We start from the raw sequence: 19,587 nt of genomic DNA on the forward strand, positions 1-19,587 counted from the left end.
ATATATATATATATATATATATAGTGGAGCTAGAATACTTTTACAAGTATCACCCCCATGGTGCTTTAGTGTTTTTAGCCCTTGGATGGAGAGATGTGAGGTTGAGATGATGGTGATAGGTGGTGGTAGGTGGAATAGTATTTGATCCAAGGATTATTAGTAATCAAGAAGTAGATCCAATGGCTAAAAACCTAATAGCACCAGGGCAGTGGTACTTGTAAAAGTATCCTAGCTCAACTCTCTCTCTCTCTCTCTCTCTCTCTCTCTCTCTNTTGTCAATTTTCAATAGCTACTATGGCAAGTTTGGAGTTTAACGGTGTAGAAGAATCTAAATTTCTTCAAATTTTGATAGAAAATACTTTAAACTATCTAGATTAAGGTTAATATTCTTGATCTTGAATTTAAAAGTTCTATGCTCAAATTTTAAAGATTATTCAATTTCCACCGTCTATTTTGACATAATTTATTTACTAAGTAAACGATGTCGAAAAAAACTAAAATTTTATTCCTAAGAACTTTTTATACCCTAGATCATATTTAATGGTATGAATCGTTAATTTGAACACCCTGAGATCGAAAATAAGACTATAGTACCAGAGCTCCGGTATTATAGATAGTATAGTAGCCTAATTCTATATGTATATATGTATTTCATAACATACAATTTTTTTTTTAATATGTAATCAACTTTTAAAAATTTAAATTAATTCAAAATATTATTTTAATAAATTTAGATTTAAATTTATGAATAAAATTTGAAATCTAAAGCCTATTATGAATCTATAATTTAAGTATAAGTAGTTATTAGAGAAATAGATTTATTTACCAGCCAATTTGTTTCGAAAACTTGATTTATTTTCAAGTTAGTTAATTATTTTCGATTTGCAACTGCCGGACTTAAATTTTAAAATTTAAAATTAATTTCAAAATTTTAAATTAAAATATGGATTTACATTTGAAAATTGTGCTTTTTTTGCATTTAGCCCCCTGAAAAATTTTTATTTTAAAAATAGTCCCGTCAAATTTTAATTTGCAAAAATGGCCCTGACCCTGCCACGCAGGTGCCACATCAGCGCCACGCGGGTGAGGCCGGGGCCAGGGTGTTAAGTTGGACATGGTGGATAGTTCACCGTGTTTAATTCAACATGGCAACAAGTCCCCTCGGGGCTAGGGGGCTAGGGTGGGCTAAGGAGGGGCTAAGTCCCCTCGGGCGTTTGTATGATAAGCTAAACGCGGTGATTGATTCACCGCGTCCTCTTTGTATTTCACCCCGCTTGCCCGAGTTGTCTTCCCCACTCCTCTTTCGCTAGATCATCTCTCTCTCTCTCTCTCTCACTCTCTCTCTCTCTCTTCCTCTCACTCCCTCTTTCTGGCCGACGCCGCCCTCTCTCGCCCGAGGTGTTTCCCCACCCTCATTCTCTCTCTAGCCCTAGAGCCCCACCTTTCTCTCTCTCTCTCTATCTCTTTTTCTCTCTCTCTGTGGCCCACCCGCCGCTGCTAGCGACGCCGGCGCTGCCCTCTCCAGCCCGAGAACCCTCCCCCCACTAGGGTGTAGGTAAGTATTTTTTCATTTTAAGTTTTCTATATGCTATTTATTCATAACTAATATGATATAAATAAATCAGGTGAAATATCAGGCTGGCTTTTTGGGACAATGTCAGGACTACTGACATTGAGTTTTATCGTGATCAGCTTGATCAGCAGCTAGAGTCTCAGGTAAATGAAAATAACTCAATCTGTGGTAGTTTCGTTATCACCAACTAATGAAAAATCAACCTGCATGTTAACAATTATTACAAGTTAGTTGTGGGAAAGCTATTTCCACCATTTCCAGCTTAAGGGCCGGTAGGTTACCAAATCTTTTGAACATATGTTTGTGAGAAGCTGAAGCAAAGCACGTAAATTCATAAGGACAGTGATATCTAAGATAAGAAAACACATTCATAAGGACAGTTGGGTCACACTACTAAGAGATAGATGCATCCGATCATACTTGCACATAAAACTCCCCACCAACAAATTGAGATAGGGGTTACACAGTACATCATAACTTAATATCTAGTTGGTTGATTAGTTCACTGCATGACTAGTAATTTGATTTTTTAAACAGTTTGCTTTGTTCTGCATCAAGATTTATGTTTATACGACATGAGCAAGTTGGATGTAATATCATCACCATGTATCAAATTTAATCCTATAGCTACAGATTAAAGGCCAGCCACCAGAATGAAAGTAAATTTAAGATGTAGAACACGAGATCAACATAGTTTAATTTTGATAATTTAGGTGACTCTTCAACAATGCTTATATATTTTTCTGAATAATTTATCATCCTACAGTTACAATACTTATACTCTCCAATTTGGATAAGTAATCATATGTATTTTTCACAATAGATTACATGGAGGCCTTATACAGACACAGTATTAGAGACGCTCCCACCTTTTTGTCTAGCGGGATCCCAGGTTTGGCGATAGAGGACCACCTTAGTCTGCTTCCATATTATTGAGCTGCATTTTTCAGATCGTGTGTTTTGACAGTTTGATCTATTACAGCATATACCTGAAGCAGTGGTTGTCATACCTCGCATCACTTCACGAGGTAGAGCAGATGAGAATTGAGCGGCATACCATACTTCATATATTCAACGTTAGGATAATAGATTGGTGGATATAGCAGAGGTGGACCCTGAGGTAGATCCAGATCCCATATAAGCTACCACTTTTTACATATAGTGGTATTGGAGGATCACCAGGAGGTGGATATCTAGGCCAGTATAGAGGCCACCCCTCGCGTATCAGCCACGCGGTCACTTCAAGAGAGTATTGGTATAATTTTAATATATAATATCTTTTTATATTTATTTTTATATATACAAAAAAATTTCGTATAATCTTTATGATGGTGCTTTTATTTCAGGTCGATATCGTGGAGAGATGACATTATACGATTAGATGTGTCCTGCCAGATATTCCAGGAGGTGGAGCATTAGATGCCCTATCACACGTTGCCGATCAGATGGAAGCAGTTTTGGAGACTTTACCTACGCTTCCACACAGTGTACCTCCACTACCAACAGACTATGATGGACCATTGACGTCGGGCCATATACCAAGTGTATAGTCCACCGAGGCCATCATCACCGATAGAGGAGCCACCTTATGTTATGGACACGGTACCAACACCAGTACCAGAGGATCCACCTCGACCAGTTGATATTGTTTATCATAGGCGCCGACGACAGATATAGTCTCTCCATACAGATCAGCCCTCCTCTTCAGCTCCTCCATGGCCAAACATACTACAGATACCTGCTATGATTGAGCACGAGATCGGACGGGTGATCGAGACGCATGACACTCAATCGGTTATTGAGGGTGCTGCTATCGAGCATCTTAACCAGTTGGAGGTCTTAGAGCCTTTTGATGAGCATGGTGTTGATCGTGGTCGCGGACGTGGCAGGGGACGTGTAGGTAGACGTGGTCGAGGGACTAGGAGGAGAACATGATATTATATTTCTATATTATTGAAAAACTTGCTTTAATTTTTAATATTTTGTTGTGATGATATGGTATTGATGCTTTATTGATATTCTGTTGGATTTGTTGTTGTATTGTTAAAGTTGAATTTCTTGTATTGTTGTATTGAATTTGTTGTTGCGTTGTGATATTGTATTCTGTGGTTTATTGCGCTAAAATTTTTTCTAAGTGCTGCCATTACTACTAAACACGGTGAACGGTTCACCGTGTTTAGACACGGTGAATAGTTTCCCGTGTCTCGTGTATTACCCTCCCGCCCTCTCCCTTTGGCCTCTAGCTTGGACTTGTAGTGCAAGTCCAAGCCGCGTGTAACAGCTTGGACACGATGAATGGTTCACCGTGTCCGCATTTAGACACGGTGAACGGTTCACCGTGTTTAACTTATCTGACTGGCCCCAGCCCAGCCCGCGTGGCGCTGATGTGGCGCCTGCATGGCAGGGTCAGGACCATTTTTACAAATTAAAATTTAACGGGGCTATTTTTAAAATAAAAATTTTTCAGAAGACTAAATGCAAAAAAAGCCCTTGAAATTTTGAACCAAACTTACAATTAAAGTCAATTTGAAAGGCTTATTTTTAAATCATTCTATTTTGTGAACTAATTTATTTTTAATTAGTTAATTGATAGATAGTGGATGCTAGGGGTGGCAATCCGGTTCGCTGTTCACGAGCCAGCTTATGTTTGGTTCGAAATGAGCTCGAGATCAAATCGCTCGTTTAGTAAATGAGCCGAATACGAACCGAATTTTTCAGCTCGTTTAATAAACGAGCCGAACACGAGTTAGGATCAACTCGCTCGTATTCGGCTCGATAACAGCTCGATTATATTTATTTTATATTAATATAATTTTTATNTTCTCGAAATAAGCTCAAGATCAAATCGCTCGTTTAGTAAATAAGCTGAACACGAACTGGGGACAGCTCGCTCGTGTTCGGCTCGATAACAATTCAAATATATATATTTTATATTTATATAATTTATTTAATTTATATTTATATATATTTATATATGTAAATAAATAATTATATAGAGTAGGGCTATTGTACTGTTAGGCACACATCAGCCCTTATGCTTCTAAATTCCTAACTATCCATCAATTTCTCCTCAATTTATCTTCTCTCTCTAATTTATCTTCTCTCTCTTATCCTAACCACTCATTAAAATTGATGGATGGTTAGAAATTTAGGAGCACAAAGGCTACTATACTCCTAATACCACAGTAGTCCTACTCTAATTATATATATAATATATACTAGTGTAGTTAACCGCACGATGCGGCGGATAGATATTATCAAAGCAATTATTTTTTTAGTCATTGTTGATCATCGATAATATTTTAGAGAAATAAGTCTAAAATATACAGTTCATCAAATACATAGAAAATGATACTCTAAATATGAAATGAAGAACATTAGTTTAAATAGTTCACAAGAATTGGTAAAAAACTACTAAAAAATAATTTTTTATTTGTATTCACTCAACAATCTATACAATTAAACTCAAAGTCAAGAAGCAAGATATAAAATCTTTAGAATTAAACAGTGTACAGGAAACATGAATAACGTAAACAATCGTACATACAAATAAATTACAGGATATGTCCGAAATTTACGGGCTCTCCCTTATAGAGAGGAGCAATAAGGGTACCAAAGGCTAAGATCCTCCTTGTCGATGATGTTGAACCTCTGGCGAAAATACTTGTGAAGAACCTCCCCAACGACATTTGATGCCTTGTTTGCCACCTCAAGAATCTGATCTATACAGTTGAAAATTAGATTGATCAAAGACGAAATCAATAGAAAATAATGTGAAACCCTACCAATTCGAGGCGATTTTGAACCGTGGGCGAGATTTGCCAAAACTTCTTGAGCATTCGTAGAGAGAGAGATTAGTGATGGATAAATACTGCTAATAATTCAATAGAGATGAGACGATTATATTAACAAAATCTCTAAAACAAAAAAAAAAAAGAATATTAGTAGTTTAGCAAGGTTCTTATCAAGGATCTTGATGAACTGGTTCAAAGTGGGGAGCACCTTCAACCTCTGCTTGAGAATCCTACTCTGCCACTGGATCTGCATCACCTTCGGCCACTTCACGAAGCAAATGAAGTCCCTCTTCGGCTACAGGGCTCTGCCGATCCTGAAGGGGATCATTCCATGACGCCGCTTTGAGTATAGCTTCGGGGGGTACAGAAGAGGCAGAAATCCTAAAAGAGGGAGTGTGAGAGATAAAGAAAAGAGGGTTTATAAAGAGCGTGTGGAAAAAGTGCCAACAAATCTCACATGATCTCGACCATTGGATATATTGATGAGGAAATGATCGGTTTATGTCGATCGTTCGATTGAAGATTTTAAGGGTTTGGATTAAAAATGATGTGGGGTGTCTTTTTTGCCAAGACTCATAGTGGTTAGGGAAGAATGGGGAGTTATAAAAAGGGGGGAAGACGGAGGGACGCGGGGAGAAGAAAGGAAGAAGGGAAGACGGGAGGACACATGAGTTATATAGAGAGAAAAAGAGGATATGGTGGCTGTGGAGAAGAATGAGGAGTTATAGAGAGGAGGAAGACGAAGTGACACAGGGAGGGGAAGAGAAGACGGGGGACACTGGGGTTACATAGAGAGAGAGGGTAAGCAAGCCATCTAAATGTGAAAAAAAAAACTCTCAAAGCAAGGATGTTGCGCCACGTCAGCAAAATTATTGGAAAATAATATATGTTTATAGATATTTATTTATTATTTGATCTTTAGCTAAAAAAATATAAAGCCGAGCTCAATTATAAAAAGACTCATTTATATCTAAAGTTTCAACTATTAAATCAAAGTCTAATAGGTAAGATTTTATAAATTTATTTTTTATATATATCCAATCTAATACATTTAACTTATTATTCGTTGGTCAACTCGCGTTCGGTTCGTTTATTAACGAGCCAAAACGCAAGCTGAATTTTCAGCTCGATACTTAACCAACTAGCTCGTGTTCGGCTCATTTATTAAACGAGCCGAACACGAACCGGCCCCAGCTCGCTTGTGTACGGTTCATTGACACCCCTAGTGAATATTTTCTTTCTTTGTGTGTTTTGTATAGATTTTTTTTCAATTAGTATGGAATATTCTTTTGCGTGTGTGTGAAAAATGTTCTATACTAAATATCTTCTAATTGGCAAAAATTTAAATAAGCTTGAATTTTTTTTATATTTCCATAAATGGAATGCAATATTTTTTATTTTTTTCCACTAAAACAATGAGTCTCTCAAAAATTATTTTAATAGTTATCTCAAATTAACATAAATTTATCCATCATATTTATCCAAAAATGTATAATAAAAATTTAAATTTTTTTAAAAATAAATTTATTTGTTATATTTTATTTGAAAACACCTATCATATTCAATAGTTAATACCGATAATAATTATGTAGTTCTTTTTTTTATATATACATTGAATAATTCTTTATATTTTTCGAAAAAATTTAAGTATTCATTTTAAACTAAAAAGTGTAGGAACTTTAATTCAAATTTCATTCAAAATTCAAAATTTAATTTTGATCCACTTTAATTAAAATTTTCAATTGTTAATTGAAATTTAATACCCAAAATCAAATTTAATTCACGATTTAAACTAAAATTTTAATTTTAATTTAAAAATTCATAGATTTAAATTTAAATTATATAATTAAATTTCAACTCTGAATTTCATATGTTTAAAATTAAATAAAATTAAAATTTAGATATATACTCTTATGAGTATAGAACTCTTTGTAGTCATAAGTTTTCAACCGTTAGATAAAAGGATGTGAGGTTAGGATGATAGTGGTCCCCGGTTAGGTTAATAGTAGTCCCCCAGGGTTGAGTGGGTGGTTGGTTGAATAGTATGATCTAACGGATGGAAATGGTTAAAGGAGTAGATCTAACGGTCGAAAACTTATAAGTACAAAAGGGAATATACTCATAAAAATATAGTAGCCAGACTTTATATATATATATATATATATATATAGAGAGAGAGAGAGAGAGAGAGAGAGAGAGAGANATTAATAAATTTGGGAATCCAATATAGATTATGACTTGGATCAAATCGATTTTTTTTTGAATTGTTATACGTGCAATTCCTTCGAAACCTGAGGATATTTTCCTATTTTTTTGTACATAGTTCTTGATACAATTCCGTATTTTTTCATCTTCCTGTAGACCCGCGGAATAATTTTTTGGTTGTGTGAACCAAAAGGAATGATGACTTTGAGTTGTACCAAGTCTGAAACCAAGTGGATTCATTTTTTGTCCCATATTTTTCTAATATATATATATATTTTTTTTTTTTTTTTTAAAATTAACGCTCAAGGACATGCATAGGCAAAGTAATTATCTTTATAGAAAAAAATCAACTCCGAAATTATTCAAGTACCAAATATTTGCAGTATCAATATTAACTTGCTATGACCGATCGCTCCTAACGCAAGTGACAAAAAGCTTAGTAGTTGGTATCCGAAGTCCAAAGTTCGAATCCTAATTAATTCTCGAATCCTAGTTGATTCATATTTCCGGCCAAATTTATTTCTAAAAAAATAAACAAAATGAACAGCATACTACCTATCTCTCAAAAAAAAAAAAAAAATTGCTATGATTTCAGAGTTCTGTAATGACTCTAGTAAGTTATGTACATAACAAATAGTTCATGTTTAAACACAGGGCTCTTTAATTAACATTGTTAAAGAACATAGCAGAAGCATTTTTTACTCACATATTTCTCATCACCTGTAAATAATTTTTCTGCAGGAAAATCATTACAAGAGCATTTACATTGCAGAGCACCAAATAGAAAAAAAATAACAAGTGCTTAAGTTACAATCATGAGCTATTAGCAAATGCATCATGAAAAAAGTGGTACTAGAATGAGTGATGCTATATCCGCGAGCAGATTACGAGTTCGTAAAACAAGCGTGCGGTGCAATTCGCATGTTTGTATGGTTCATGGCATGTCGCACAACCACTGCTTCCAGAAATGCTGGTACTTTGCGAACTTGACGCATTTGAGCTGAAGTGTTAGCTTTTTTTTTTTGGTCAATCATAAGAAAAATGAGGAACTGTCAGACCCTCGGTTTTTTGTTATTGGCCTTTTCATCCTTCTCGTGATCAGCCTTCTTCATTTTCTTGATGGAATCCAGAAGGGAAAGCTTCCCTTGGTTGGTCGATGACTTTGCGAAAGGATTTGCTGGTCGGTTGGATTCTCTGTGATCGCTGCCATTGCTCGAACATGTTTCACTTCTGTCTTTCAACTCTACTCGATCATTGCCTTCTTTAGTAGCTCCTCGATTTGTAATCTTGAGAATGTCGGTATCGCCTTCTTTCTTAGCCTTCTCTTCTATCTTCCTCTCGTGATCTTTTGAAACTTTCGGTATCGCCTTCAGGGGCATCGTTGCAGATCCGTCCTTCGACTCTTTGCTTCGCTCTTGCTTTGAAAAGTGAGCTGCCGGCAATGTCAGTGGCGGTTTACTTCCCGATGGCTCAATTTTTATGGTTTCGGATGTCAAAGAAGCTTTAATTGGTGGCACGTTTTTTGCAACCGTGGCATTGGAATCGACACTTGGAATACCTCGTGGCCCCTTCGATTCACTAAACATTCTTTCCTGTAAGCAGTAGTAGTTTTACCGACAGAGTAAAACGAGAAAAATCATGCTCATTTACGAGACCATGAAAGAAGATACAAGCGAAAAAACACTTCAACTAGCTTAGGAGAAAAAGGAGTTGGATTTACCTCCAATATGTTACTAAACCGCTCCGCCAACATGGGAAGTTTCAGGGCGGTGACAAGCTTTATTGCGCCCTTTACGGACTTCTCCAAGGAGAGTAATTTAACCAGTTCAGTGGCTCTGACAAGCTTATCGCCTTTAAACAGGCATCAAAGGAAAGAAAAATTACCATTAGGCAAAATATCAAGTACTCAAGACAATTTATAATAAATAAGTCTGAGGTCTTTAATCACCATTGCAACAGCTGGCGATAAGCCTCAAGATGCATCGGTCAATCGCAGCTTCTGTGCTGAAGGCCTCATCATCAAGTCCGGTTGTGTCCTGGCCAGAAGCCACCATCTCTTCTATTTTCTTTTGCATCTGAAGTTTCGGATTAAGATGATTCAGCAATTATAATAAAGGCGTCGAATTGCAAGAAAGGAGTACGAAAATAAACCTGCGAGAGGTGTAGGTTGCTTATTATGAACTCATTTTCAAGATCAGCAGCCCCGAGATCGGAAGAGGCAAGCGGAGAAGAAAGATCGAGTATTGTCAACAGTGGCTTGGGCATCACCTGTAATAGATTACAACCGAATCAGTTACGGGAAAAAGAGATTATAAAATATAGAAATTATGGAATGAAAGAAGTTAAAGGGATTATACCGATGGGTAAGTATCAGGGGATTTGCAAACGATGCAGAATAACTTGCTAGAATTCAATCCCACTACCCAGTGGCTTTCGTCTTCAGATTTCCTTGCTTTGATTGAACTAAAGAGCACAAAACTGTAGTCAGTTGCCGACCACATTTTGAGACGATGTCTAATGAGGAGGTATCGTTAGTACCTGAAGAGAGGAAGCCAACTACCGCCAAATTGGTCGCAGAACACCCTCAGTACCCCCTGTGCAGTTCACTTTCAAGGCTCAATACAAATATTGCTTGATTAAGGCTAAACTACGAGAAACCTACTATAACTGTAGGGATATTCACTTTGCCACTGTGAAATTTAAGACCTATGTTTCACCCCTTTGAAAAATAAAGTTTGTCACTTTGCTCATTGGTTGATAGGGAGAAATGTAGTTTGTGTCGCCAGGTGAAAATCGTGATACTTGTCAGGGTGTGTCAAACATTTTTTTAGCCTTCTTTTAAAGCAACACACTTAAAAATTCCTGGTAAATTTGAAGAGTACCTTGGAGTCGTATGAACTTAGCCGGCCTTCTTCACTAAAGCCAAACCATGTTAGAGAAGAACAGGGTGTCAAGGGTAGACGACAATTAACAGATTGGGTTCCCTTGGAAATGTTAAATACCTTGACTTTCAGCATCTGCCATAGCAAAATTAATATTCTATCATTCACTTTTGCGAATAAAGCTAAAAGAACATTTGGAGACTACAAAAGAAAAGTAGCTAAATAAGAGGGAAAAAAGGGTCACATTGAGAAGGGGCCATACCTGATCTCCTGAGGGAAGACAGTCGGAAGCATGAGTCACGACTGCCAACAGATCTCTGAAACCTGCTGCAGTAACCACAGGCCCAGTGACAGAAAGGATGTGTCTCTGCAATTATCAAGGAAAAAGTGAGACAATTCCTGTTTCACGTTATGATTTGCGGCAAATCCAGAACTCATAATTATAGTTTTATATAAGCTTCGAGTTTTTGTACACAACTGGGGAATGTTCAGTTAAGGTATAATTGAAAAGAGACCTAGAATGATCAAAATGGAATCACCAATTAGACTTTACACATTTATACTAAAATATAAAACTAGAGTTAAGTGCCAGCTTTATTTTCTGAACCTACATATTTTGCTCGCCTCTATAGGCCCATCTGTAATTATGGGAAGTAGTTTGCATGATTACTTCTCTATTGTAACTTAAACATTTTGTATTTTACCATTCTTTGTTCAATGATATTGCTCGGCAAACTCTCAAAAAAATAATCGAGAGAAAGAACAGTCATCTCGATTTAATTTATTCTCCTAAGTTGAACATGCCAGTGACAGTTCTATTTGAAGATCTCTTGATTGGTGATCAAGATCGACCTTGGACAACCAAAGGCTGGTAGGAGAGGAAGTTATAAGAACTTCCAAATGTCTAGTCACATTTGTATAAAGCATACCTAACTAAATGCTTACTTGACTAAAGATAGATTTATCATAGTCACCCGTGTCTTAGAGAGGACAGAAACGCTACAAACGAAAAATTAGGAGAATGTCGAAGACTCAATTCGCGAATGATGCTTGAAGATCCTACAAGATGAAGCCTCTCCTTGTAATGAAAGTAATACCATTTTAGATGAACAAAGTGTTTGGGACCACAAATGTTGAACAAAATGTAGAAAAGCAGTAATGTGGTTTAATAAAGAGATGGAAGAGTTTCTTTCTTTCTTTTTTTTAATCTTTTTCCATCTTTACGGTGATACATTTTCTTTTAAGTGGGTGAAAACCTAATTTAAGGATGTTACAGCTACTTCTGGACTAGAACTTGTAGCGAAATAGAAGATCAAATTACAGACCTGCAAGCCACCCTCAGTGAAGATGCGGAGGAAATTAAGGCTAGTAACTGCAGCCACCCATCCTGTGCCTAGGGCCACAGCTTTCACTTCCTCTCCTTCGAATCTCATAGACCACTAAGTCCACAACATATAATCAGCATCAGTACGCATTCACCCAAAAAATTGAGAAATTTAATTCTAAATGCAAAGAAGATAACAGAAAAAGCCTACCTCACTATTATTAGCCCAACTACTAAAAGGGCGATACATAAGAGTACTCATGTTCTTTTCCCCTTTGCAAGGATTTGCAAAGACACTCCCATTTTCATTCAATGAAGCCATTGTAAAACCAAAATAGTCGGTCATAGAAGGAACTCTAGGACCGCTTCCAGTGTCATGAAAGTCAACCTGTTAGCAAAGAACACCAGGTAAAACATAAGGGGTTATATATATCATGCACCGTGTTGTTATGAGGAAATCCACAATGAATACACATTTACATCAAATCCAATTACCTCCACATGGGAATATCCCTCATTTTCCAAGGTAGTAATGCAGCCGAGCATGTTGTAGGAAAGAAACCGCCGCTTCCCATGCTGAGAAGGGGTCGAGCCAGGTTGGAACGCCTCCTGCATTCTTGTACTTCTCAACTTTCCCGAAATCACACACTCTTCCTTCCCCTTTCCAGCACTCTCCTTACACTTCGTGCTATTTCTTTTGCGTGACTCAATCTGATGAAGCAGATCATCCTCCCCCTCACTATCTCCATTAGAGTGGTCGGTGGCATATACCGCCGATCTTTTCCTTAATCTTTTATGGCTAGTTGGAGCCGACTCGCCATGACTTTCATCGATAACATCATCCAAACTGCCAGATGTGCTAGGCTTCTCATCTTCATCATCAAATAAAAGACTCCCATTCGTATGCCTCCCTTGTAGGCTAGGAGCACCATCGATAGGGGACTTCATGGATGGAGGAACTACAGGTTCCCAGATGCCGAACTTACCCATAACATCGATCACGGCCAAAGCATTTCCGTTCGGCTTCCAAGCCAAGCAGGATATCCTCTCGTCAAACTTCTGCCGTTCTATGTCCTGCCTTAATTCCACATCCCATATTAATACCTGCTTATCCAGCCCTGAAGTCGCTAAATACTTCCCGTTTGGCGACCAGCACAGAGCACAAACCGATCGCTCATGATCTCCTTTCAATGTAAACAATTTCTCTCCCGTGTCTCTATCATACATAACGACATCATTTCTTAAACCCGGAACAGCTAACATTTCTCCATCGGGCCTCCAACTCAGTACATTCGATATCGAATTATCTGAATCAGTGTTAGGGGCTACAGCTTTAAGCGTATGCAGTGGCTTTCCCGACGAGAGCTCCCAATAGACGACAGTACCGGACGAATCCATAGAGGCCAGGAACTCATTTTTGGGATCGAAAGACAAACTTGTTACGGATCCTCTGTGGCCCTTGAGCACCTTTGATATGGTGTTATCGATGGTGGCGATCAACTTGATCCCATCATCGTCACCGGCTGCGGCTAACAAGCTACCAGATCTATTGAAGGCGAGGGATCGGATAGGTAAAGTGAACCGCGTAATGTTGCTCTGGAATTCTCCTTCTGGGTGAGAAGAACAAACTATATTAGAAAGGAAGATTGCCACATGGCAAACGCAAAGCAATTAAACTAGCAGCGGTAACACAAATTGAGTCTACGGTCCATTATTATTGGTTAGTTCGGCTATATAGATTCAATTCCTCCATTTACGCATATGTCGGAAACCTTTTTTTCATCAAACCAAACACTATAGCAAAATGTTTAGAAGAACAAAACATCATTAAACAAAAATAAAATCCGCTCCCTCGACATACTGGTATAGTAGAGAATCGACTCCGTCATTATCGCCAATTTGGTTAACTAAATGCTTTAAAGCGACATCACTACGCACTCTCATTCCTGTTTGATGCAATGTTTCCAAAGTGCAATTTTAAAGCACAAAGCGGGTAAAAAAGAAGCCCCACATGATTGAAGAGAAAGATTAAAAATGGATGGAGACCTTATAAACTACAGCCATTCTAACAATTAAATTGGGCACTGCAGTAACTTCCGATTTCTTCTCATCTTGGTGATTTTAGTCAATTAAATTGAGCATTTTTTAGCAAAAATTAAAGATCAAAATGACCCATTTTTTAAAATGCAAAACTCTATTTCATAGATTGAAACAAATTTGAGGAGATCGACAAAGGGATCGAACATTTGTGATAACCATTTCCCCAAATAACACCATCTTATGGGAATTCCTACATAAAAATACCATTTTTGCAACAAAAAACCCAAATTAGTGAAACGAAATGGATATTTCTATCGATTGAGGAGAAATTGAGGGGATCGCAGAACGGATCGAGCACCTGGGAAGCTGTAGAGCTTGACGGAGTGATCGATGGAGCCCGAGGCGAGGGATCCGCAGATCGGGCCGAGGGCAAGGGCAAGGGCGGTGACCCCGTCCCTGTGGTGGCGTATCGCCGCGGGGGGCCTCGGCGGGTGGGCGACGAGGTCGTGGACCGACACCGAGGCGTCCGCGGCGGAGGCGGTGGCGACGCGGCTCCCGTCGGGGCCCCACACGACGGAGCAGAGGGAGGCGGCGCCGGAGCCCCTGTGCGCCTCCCGGAGCTTCACCGATCGCCCTTTCATGGCGATCCTCCTCGTCGTCGTCGTCGTCGTCTCCTCCGCAGCGTCGTGCTCTGGTTTGCGAGGTAGGGTTTGGAGTATGGTGTTTGTTATTAGGGTTAGGGTTTTTGTGTCTTTTTCTTTTTTTCTTTTTTTTTGGTTAATTTTTGGCGGGAGAGAGATTTGGCGGGAAAGTTTTTAGGGTTTAGGGGTTTTTGCGCGGGAGTTTGGAAAAGCGGGTTGAGTTGATTCGGGCGACTAGAACGGACCCGAATCCGTTAAACAATTAAAAAATATATAAAATAAATAATTTAGTAGGTAAAAATGTACGGAGATCCCTCAACTATAAAATATTTCGAACGCGGCCACTTAATTTCAAACTTTCTTACTAAGACGTTCTAAGTTTTTATTTTTTTAATAAAAGAATACAGATTTTATCAATTTTTTGAATTACAGATTAGGAATTTTGTAAAGTATTTTACTAATTTTATCAAATAATAATTTTAGCCATTTAAATAACTAAAATAACTCCAGGAAAAAATGCAGAGGGCGTAAATGCAAAAAAAAAATAAAGTAGAGAGAGTAATTTCAGAATATACTATAGTTGACGGGTCTCCATATATTTGTACAACTGATGACCGTTATAGTGGATAATAATATCAAAATCGATAAATCGATTACCATCTTTAAGTATTTTTAAATACATTCAAAATCTAAATTTAAATTTATAATTTATACTCAAATTTTGAATTCAAAATTAGAATTTCAATTTCAATTTGAAAATTTTTGAATTCAAAATCTAAATATGAATTTGAATTGATATTCCAAATCAATATCTGACTCTGAATTAAAAATGTGAATTCAAACTCTGAAGTTAAATTGTAAAAAATTAACTTCTAAGTTTGATTTGTAGGTTGAATTTGTAATTTTAGTTCAAAATCTGAATTACAATGCAAATTTTGAATTCAAAAATTAAAATTTTGAATTTAAAATCTGAATGTGAATTAACTTCCTCGCAAAAAAGAACATAAATATCTTTAATCTACTATATACATATATATAATAATAATATTAATAATAATAATAATAAAACAAAAATAAATAAATACCACTTCCCAAAATGTGAAAAACCCTTCTCACTTGAGACTGGAGAGAGAGAGAGAGAGAGAGAGAGATTTAGTTTCATGGCTTCTAATAATAATAAGCCCCAGTTTGTGAAAGTGCTTCTACCAGGCTTCTTGGAAAAGCTGGTATTAGTATATTATGATTATTATTATTATTATTATTATTATTATTATTATATATATATATATATGCACTACTTTTCCTTCTATTTATCTTTAATTTCTACTTCTCACAAATCATCATTGGTATTTTTATTTTTTTCAATCTTGCATTAAATTTTTCAGAAAATGCCATGATTTTTTTTTTTTTTTTGGGCTGTTGTTGTGAATCACTTTGAAAGTAATTTTAGAAGTTTTAATCCTCTTTAAAGTTCCAGATATGCTGGAAACTTCAGATCTCAAACAAAGAGAAAATAAATATATATAAGTAGTGAGTATTATCCGAAAAGATCGATATGATAGGAAAACAATCAGAAATAATCTTAACACACTCGTTCACGTGTATAATAGACGATCAGGTAAGATCGATTTTATAGAAAACGACTCAGGAAATATCTTAACACGCACTCTGTGAGTAACTTGGAATCATGGATTATCCACAATTTAGCACATTTTGTGTGAGAGCAATAATTTTTTTTTTTTTGTGATTAAGTTTTAATTGGTTGTAATTTGCCTTGCTGTTGTAGTTGTTTGTTATTGCTGTTGTAGTTGTTGTTAGTGTTCTCTTTGATTTTTTTTTTTTTTTTTTTTTTTTTCTGGAATATGAAATTGAGAGAAAGGAAGTAAGGTGTGATTGTGAATCACTTTGGAAATTTTGGTAAGGAGGATATAATAAGATTGGTGGGTATTACTCGAAAGATCGATCTGACAGAAAATAGTTTTGAAATAGTCTTAACATTCTCGCTCACACGTATAATCGAGATTGTGTGAGAGATTAGGCATAGGTAGGGGATGGGATGATGAATTGGAGCAGATTGAAACTCGTTATGATACCATGTTACTTGCAAGATCGATCTGACAGGAAACTGCCCATGAATAGTTTCAGTTGTGGGCTTATGAATATCTTCGTCGGAAATTGAAAAGTACAAGCTCATGTATTGTGTATCAGGATTCTTGTGTAAACTCTAGCACTGATTTATCATGCGATGATGCGAAAAACAGAAAATTGCTAATTTTCTCATAATTAAACATGCAATTTGATGTATATTTTGATAAGTTCCGTAGCTATGCCACACTTTTACCATTTGTTGCAGCCGATTCCAAATCCAATAGCCCAGCTGCTCGCGAAAGGGCGTGGCGAAACTGCAACCCTGTTTAGCCCACTCGGCAAATTTTGGCACATCACCCTGCAGAGAGACGTAGACGACGGTATGTACTTCGACAGCGGTTGGCGAGAGTTCTCGCAAGCCCACAATTTGGTCGCGGGCTGCTTCGTCGTGTTTCGCTACGAAGGAAACATGGTCTTCAAGGTCAAGGTGTTCGACGCGAGCGGATGCCGTAAACAGTACGATAAGATCGCCCACGGAATTGTGGAAGAAATATCTGTCGACAGCAAAGACGAGGAACCTGATGAAGTTCTTATTATCGGTGAGTACTACTAGTTTAAATGAAAAGCAAGTAAAGTATCACTAATCTGCAGCACTTTTATCGATGTATCCGGACAGCATATTTATCTGTCAGTATAGACCTGCAGTCGAAGTGTTACACTTTTTTGAGCTTTCAGCAGCACAAAGAACTGTCGATATATCGATATCTTGTTGCAGTTATTTCATTTTCTTTGAGAAAGTATCTCTGATCTTCTCATGTACATGATCATATCAATTTCTATGTGTATTTCACTTCATATATGTAAGTGTCATTCAGATGATCAGCAAAATCTTTCAACATGCTCGAGAAAGCGAAGGAAATCCGCAAGGCTGAATTCTAAAAGCTCTGCGCAGCAGCAAGGTAATGGAGAGCCGCGCACTCCACCGGTTTTTCGATCGAAGAATAAATCGGTGGAGAAGAGCAACAATTCTGGAGACTATCCACCGCACTTCGAGAAGATAATTAGACCTTACAACTTCTCTTGTTTTCGCATGGTTAGTTCATTTGATTAGCTCTTAATTTCCTAACTCTTTATATTTCTTGCAAAATAATCCGTTTTCCTTTAAAAAAGTTTGTAGAAAACAGTGTTTTATTATTTTTGTAGGGAATAAAATGTATGAATTGTACTTGTACTATTCCAATATTGAAACTCAGTTCTTGTGCTTTTCTCATGAACTTTTAGTATGTGCTTGGCGATGCGGTACAGGCCGCGTTCACAGTGTGAAAAGATGTAATATTTCTAACAAAACTTACTCTTCTATTGTAAGTGATTCATTTATTTTACTTTACATCAAACATGATTAAAATATCATTTTTAATAAAAATTTATCTTTTTAATGGTCAGAGACAAAAAAAATATAATAAATGTGAAAGTTTAAGGACTAGTATGTTTTCATTGAAAGTATACAGATCGAGTTGCGATATGGGAATAGTGCACGGAATATCCATTCATTTTACCCTATTGGATGTCCAACCTTTTTTGCTCTGATATCACGTGAAATAATCGCGTTTTCTCTAAAAATTTAAGCTGTCAGAGTGCGGTGTTTTAGTATGTCATGTTCAACTTTTCTAAAGGTTCGTTAACTTGTAATTCACTAACTGCTGTTGCTTCAATGGTGGTGGAAATCAATAAAATGTAGAGTGTGCCGAAGGAGTTCTGCGCGTCGCATGGACTCTTGAGGAAGGAGGAGATGACACTCAAAGATCCAAAGCAGAGATTATGGCCTGTGAAATTGTGGCAGGGCAAAAGGCAAATCCGATTCTCGAAGGGGTGGATGGACTTCTCTATGGGGAACAAGTTGGAAGACGGAGATAAGTGCATCTTTCAGCTTGTTTCCAGCGAGGTTATGCAAGTGATCATACAGAAACGCCGCGCGTGAAAGTCTGACAATCCATCTTTAGTTACGATCTTCGTTGATCTTCTGTTATCTGTTCTGTTTCATGGTTGTTCCTTTAACTACTAGTTTTGTATCTTTCTGGCTTCGACATACGCTGAGAAAGTAAAAGATTGTTAGTCTAGTGCTACTGTTCTGTGGATTATGCTCGAACTGTCGCAGGTGCGTGGCTGTAACCGTTTTTCAGAGGATGTTATCTTGATCCTGAATCATTCAATCAGTGCAATTCAGCAGCTAACACTGACTTTTTTGGCGAAATCTTGGTCTCCTTTTGTTAAAATCGGCAGAGCATTGTGTATCTGTAGCTCAACAGCCATTCCTTTGCCGATGGAGAAACTAGGTTGCAAGTCACTTGTTACTGCTGTTTGAGCTATCGGAAGTGCGGTGAATGCAACCACTTAGAGGCAAAATCTCGAAACCTAATTCTGTCTATTTCCTTACGTAACTTTCGAGGTATTTTTTTGCCTCTATCTCTTATGAAAGTAACTTTCGACTTTTGGTAGCTCTAAACTACTGTTCTTATTGACTACTGATGTGTTGGTATTTGTAATGTGAAACATTTTGATTTGTTCATACAATCAAATTAAAGGGATCACAGTGAGGTTGTACCCAGTGAGTCGATAACCTATGAAGGATCTTTCATGTGGTACTAAAATCCATTTCTTTGTTGGTAATTTCCTCCAAGCACCATCAATCCAACCAAAATGATCTTTTCAACCAATATCGTTAGTGATGTTTTTTGACATTTCGAAGAAAAACCTCATTTCCCCACTTAGTTAAGGCTTGAAGTCTGAGAGCGAGGAGCCTGTGAGTTTTGCAAACTCGACTTACTCGCCACCCTGCTAAAGTCGATCGGCCGATCTCTGTAAAGTCGTTGGTGGGAGTTTGAACAATCTCACGATGCCGAGATATCACGCAAAATGCTGATGCCGTCAACTTTCTCAAGGTTGCGAGTTCAACCTTCGAGATACCGATGCAAAACAAACAAGCCCTAACTTGATATGTACATATGTTGCCACCATTTTAACAACTACAGAAATGGTTCAT

At 37.3% G+C, this 19,587-nt stretch overlaps 2 protein-coding genes across 2 annotated transcripts; one reads left to right on the forward strand and one right to left on the reverse strand.

Moving 5' to 3' along the window:
- Positions 8,247-14,519, reverse strand: LOC109720125 (WD repeat and HMG-box DNA-binding protein 1). The gene is made up of 12 exons (XM_020247007.1): positions 14,177-14,519; positions 12,274-13,388; positions 11,990-12,166; positions 11,780-11,893; positions 10,717-10,821; positions 10,455-10,589; positions 10,111-10,166; positions 9,930-10,035; positions 9,724-9,840; positions 9,521-9,647; positions 9,293-9,423; positions 8,247-9,164 (listed from the first exon to the last, which is right to left on the reverse strand). The coding sequence occupies exons 1-12, from the start codon at positions 14,457-14,459 to the stop codon at positions 8,625-8,627; spliced, it is 3,006 nt and encodes a 1,001-aa protein (XP_020102596.1). The 5' UTR covers positions 14,460-14,519; the 3' UTR covers positions 8,247-8,624.
- LOC109720787 (putative B3 domain-containing protein Os04g0347400) lies at positions 16,566-18,680 on the forward strand. Its single transcript, XM_020248100.1, has 3 exons — positions 16,566-17,146; positions 17,423-17,640; positions 18,286-18,680. Exons 1-3 carry the CDS (start codon positions 16,759-16,761, stop codon positions 18,523-18,525), a joined length of 846 nt encoding a protein of 281 aa, XP_020103689.1. The 5' UTR covers positions 16,566-16,758; the 3' UTR covers positions 18,526-18,680.

The sequence above is a fragment of the Ananas comosus genome, linkage group 14 (genome assembly GCF_001540865.1).
Source record: "Ananas comosus cultivar F153 linkage group 14, ASM154086v1, whole genome shotgun sequence".
Taxonomy (NCBI): domain Eukaryota; kingdom Viridiplantae; phylum Streptophyta; class Magnoliopsida; order Poales; family Bromeliaceae; genus Ananas; species Ananas comosus.

Coding starts and splice junctions, on each gene's coding strand:
- LOC109720125 (XM_020247007.1), bottom strand. CDS start 14,459: ATGAAAGGGCGATCGGTGAAGCTCCGGGAGGCGCACAGGGGCTCCGGC. Junction 11,894..11,989: donor GTTGGGCTAATAATAGTGAG/GTAGGCTTTTTC, acceptor TTGTGGACTTAG/TGGTCTATGAGATTCGAAGG. Junction 10,167..10,454: donor TAAGTTCATACGACTCCAAG/GTACTCTTCAAA, acceptor TGAACTGCACAG/GGGGTACTGAGGGTGTTCTG.
- LOC109720787 (XM_020248100.1), top strand. CDS start 16,759: ATGTATATTTTGATAAGTTCCGTAGCTATGCCACACTTTTACCATTTG. Junction 17,147..17,422: donor TGATGAAGTTCTTATTATCG/GTGAGTACTACT, acceptor AGTGTCATTCAG/ATGATCAGCAAAATCTTTCA. Junction 17,641..18,285: donor ACTTCTCTTGTTTTCGCATG/GTTAGTTCATTT, acceptor AATAAAATGTAG/AGTGTGCCGAAGGAGTTCTG.